Genomic DNA, 3596 nt, shown 5'->3' with positions numbered 1-3596 from the left:
TTTTTTTTTTTTTTTTTATAAATGCACTTTTTAACGTTGAGTTATTTTCTTTTCTTTTTTTGTACTGGACCGTACCCGTCGTCGGTTGTGTATGTTCACTTAAAAAAACTAGTGATGAGATTTTAACTCGTTTGGTTTGTCTCCTCTTTTTTTTTTTTTTTGTTTATTTGTTTTATTTGTGTGTTTTTCTTGTATCCTCATGACATTGAGGCGTACACCGGACTCTCGCTCTGAGCCTTCACATCTCAACTTTTACGGGTCTGACTTTTGAGTCCTTTTTAGTTGAAACACTCGTGGTTTAAACGAAAAAAGAAAAGCAAAGAACAGAAAAAGGGACGCCGACGGCAGCCACGGTGCTCCTGTTGCTTCAGTAAAGACACACCGGCACGGCAGCGTGTTTGCACGCCGCTTCCTCTCCCGGTGACTCACGGTCGACGCTCCACTTAAAAATAAGAGGGGACGTTTCTCCCCCCAACTCTTGTTTCGGGGGATTTTAGTGGGAGTTTTACCCCCCCTCACAACCCCCACACCCCACTCTCTGTAGTTCCGGACAGTGCTTGGCGTGTGTGTGTTGTTTCAGTGTTCCTGGTGAGAAAACCCATAGAAGTAAATAAAAAAAATAATAAATAAACAAAATGCCACAGTTGTCAGGCGGCGGCGGAGACCCGGAGCTGTGCGCCACGGACGAAATGATCCCGTTCAAAGACGAAGGAGACCCGCATAAGGAGCAGATCTTCGCGGAGCTCAGCCACTCCGAGGAGGAGGGAGACCTGGCAGACATCAAGTCATCTCTGGTCAACGAGTCAGAGAGCAGCCCCAACAGCAACAGCCACGATGTGAGTAATGTGTGTGAGTGTGTGTGTGTGCGTTCACTGATGTGGTGAGTGATGAGGAGAGGAAGGTGGGTATCAGCTCTGAACTCCATCAGGGAGAGGAGACAGCCTGTAAACAAAGTATTTTTTTTTTGGTCATTTAAAAAGATCAGAGTCTTTGTGGCTCTGACATTAATTGCTGTGGGTTTGTCTGAATTGTTTGTCAGCTTTAGAAGATGCTATAAAAAGCAAATCGACAACACTGGCCTAAAATGAATTTCCTCTTGCTCATATTTTACAGTACATGCTAAACCTTTTTATCATGGAGACAAAAAATATATAATGAGCTGAGTCCAGGTGCATTTATAGCCTCCACTTTTATTTTGAAAATGAATAGCTTTTAGTGATGCCATTCAAAGTCTGCAGACCCAGGTGTACCAGCTTTCCCTCTTCCACACATCTTAATCACCCGATAATCTTCATTTTGGAAACATAGTCTTAAAATGCACACTTGACCATATGTGACAGCTGTATTTAATTAATCTGTAGGGACATTTTGGGGGAAAAATAATAGAACGATATTTAGACGTAAGAATTGGGGCCTTGTGTGCTGCCTGTGACAAGTAGGCTAATAGCTGTGTTTGCAGGGGTTTATGATAACCCTCAGCAGCTGTAAACACCAGCACATGAATCCGTTTAGCACACGTGGCTTAAAAAAACCAAAAAACAAGATGATTAATTTATTTCGAAGGTCACAGCTTATAAAATACAGCATAAACAAAGGGACAGTATCCAATTATTTTGTTACCAGGATGTGCTTGTTTATCTATTTGTAATGTCCTTCTCATATTTCATTATTGTCGTGTCCATTCAACCGTGCCAGTAAATTATTTTTACATTGTTTTGGGGAGAAATATTTTAATCACATTTACAGCTACATTTGTTTTTTGCGTGTCCTTACTGGATCAGACTAAAAGAAGGCATGATGGGGGTCTATCAGAAGAAATTCTAAAACGTATAAATGTATAATAATGTTGAATTCATTGTGTATGTAAATACATATAGGAAGAATTCTCACTGATGAATTTTTAATGTTTCTAAAATTGCATTATATTCCGTGCTTGCAAGATAGCATTTCATTAGCACACATAGAGACACAGAGTGGGCATGAAACATCACAGGTAAAACATTTTTTTTTTTCCCTCGTGCACTGACCTCAGGATGCAGGCTGCAGCTTCCCCATCATCAAGTTTTGTCATTAACCGCAGTGTTAATGAAATTTTGGGCACATCCTAAACGAGACTGTACACATTCACCACCAAATGTCCTAGAGACGCACGAGACGGAGGCTGAATGTTAATTAGGAATCCAGTGAAGTTCCCTCGCTCAGCTTGAAGCCATCCTGAGGGGTCTGAACTCCAAAAAAGAGGTCCTCTTCCCAATTCTGATGCGAAAAGAGAAAGGAAATGGATGTGAGGGAAAAGCAGGGGATTTTTTTTTTAAAAAGCTAAAAAATGTCTCCACCATTTCCTCTTTTTTATGGGAAGATTTCATTTCATTTTGCACAGAGGCTTTTAATTCAAAACACAAATACACTCAATTTATTTGAATTTAGAAGAAGGCTTAAACAGAGAGATGAAAATGAGAGTGGACCTATGGTATTGAAAACAAGTTAATTTGTAAGCTCCTTAAGGACATGAAGCTTAATTAAGTGCTTCTTTTGAAGCTTTGATGCAGACTGCTCCATCACCCCTCTATACATACGTGTGTGTGTGTGTGTGTGTGTGTTTCTGTCTGTGCAAGCTTATTCTGCTTTGGTGACAAGCAAAAGGGACGGCATTTGTCCCAGCAGTGTTTGTGGGTGTCCGTATCAGCATGTCTGTGTGTGTAACTGCGTTTGAAGGCCCTCCTAATTGATTCACCATCATTTAATTTTTTTATTTTATTTTTTTCACAGGCAGCTAGACAGTCCCAAATACCGCAAGATTCATATCATGAAAAACACAGAGACCATCCGGATGATGGTAAGTGACACAGCCTTAAGCAAGAGCTTGTTAAATCAGCATGCATTTATAGGGACAAGCCAGCGTGTCGTTTAGCTGCAATAAAGCCCTAGATTTTGAGAATAATTAGCTGTAGCTTGAGAAGTTGAGGTGAAGGGAGGGAAGGGGGGGTGCAGTGTCAAAAAGTGCCACCTTGTTTTCCCCACACACGGAAGTAATCGGTCCCACTCCTGCACTGTTTGGTCCTATTCTTATCAGAGCCCCGGTTTCTGCTGCTCTCAGGCCGATAATGTCTGATCCAAGTCTTGTCGGGACACGCTGTACCTTCATGGACGCAGCTACCTGTTACCCACCTCACAGATGAGGGTGCCTGCAGAAACGGAAAAACAAACATACTTGGATTGAGAGGAGGATGAAAATGCTCTTCATCAATTCCGAATCACATTTTCTAACTGGTTCTTGTGTTTCTTATTATGCAATTACCCCCAATAAACTATTTTCCCACATACATCAGCCCTCCGGTCGCTCTGTCACATGCAACGTGTCGCTGCCGCTCGGGGCCCGTCTCCCTCTGGCTGTTGTAGTCTGACCCCGCTGTTGCAGGTCATCATTGGGGCTTTGAGGAGGAGTGTGTCTCCTCTTTGTTCCCCTTTCACTCCTGAATAGAACCCCCGCCCCCCTCCTCAAACCAAACACTGGCTTTCTTCACAACAAGATCCATGTTGCCATCAGGATATATATACCACAAACACTCCCAACCCTGCTCCCCCCCCCCCCCCCC

At 42.5% G+C, this 3596-nt stretch overlaps 1 protein-coding gene across 1 annotated transcript in view; it reads left to right on the top strand.

The window, feature by feature from the left end:
* Positions 1-217: 217 nt before the first annotated feature.
* The window catches only part of lef1 (lymphoid enhancer-binding factor 1), a 40623-nt gene continuing 37244 nt past the window's right edge, over positions 218-3596 (top strand). Inside the window, exons 1-2 of the mRNA XM_035660507.1 lie at positions 218-836; positions 2770-2836. Coding sequence (XP_035516400.1) covers positions 636-836; positions 2770-2836 — 268 coding nt within the window. The 5' untranslated portion in view covers positions 218-635. The remainder of the gene's footprint in view (positions 837-2769; positions 2837-3596) is intronic.

This window comes from Morone saxatilis, unplaced genomic scaffold, assembly GCF_004916995.1.
Source record: "Morone saxatilis isolate NCDOM2014 unplaced genomic scaffold, NCSU_SB_2.0 Contig17, whole genome shotgun sequence".
Lineage (NCBI taxonomy): Eukaryota > Metazoa > Chordata > Actinopteri > Moronidae > Morone > Morone saxatilis.
The sequence above is the reverse complement of the archived record's forward strand: the minus strand, read 5'-3'. Positions and strand labels throughout refer to the sequence as shown.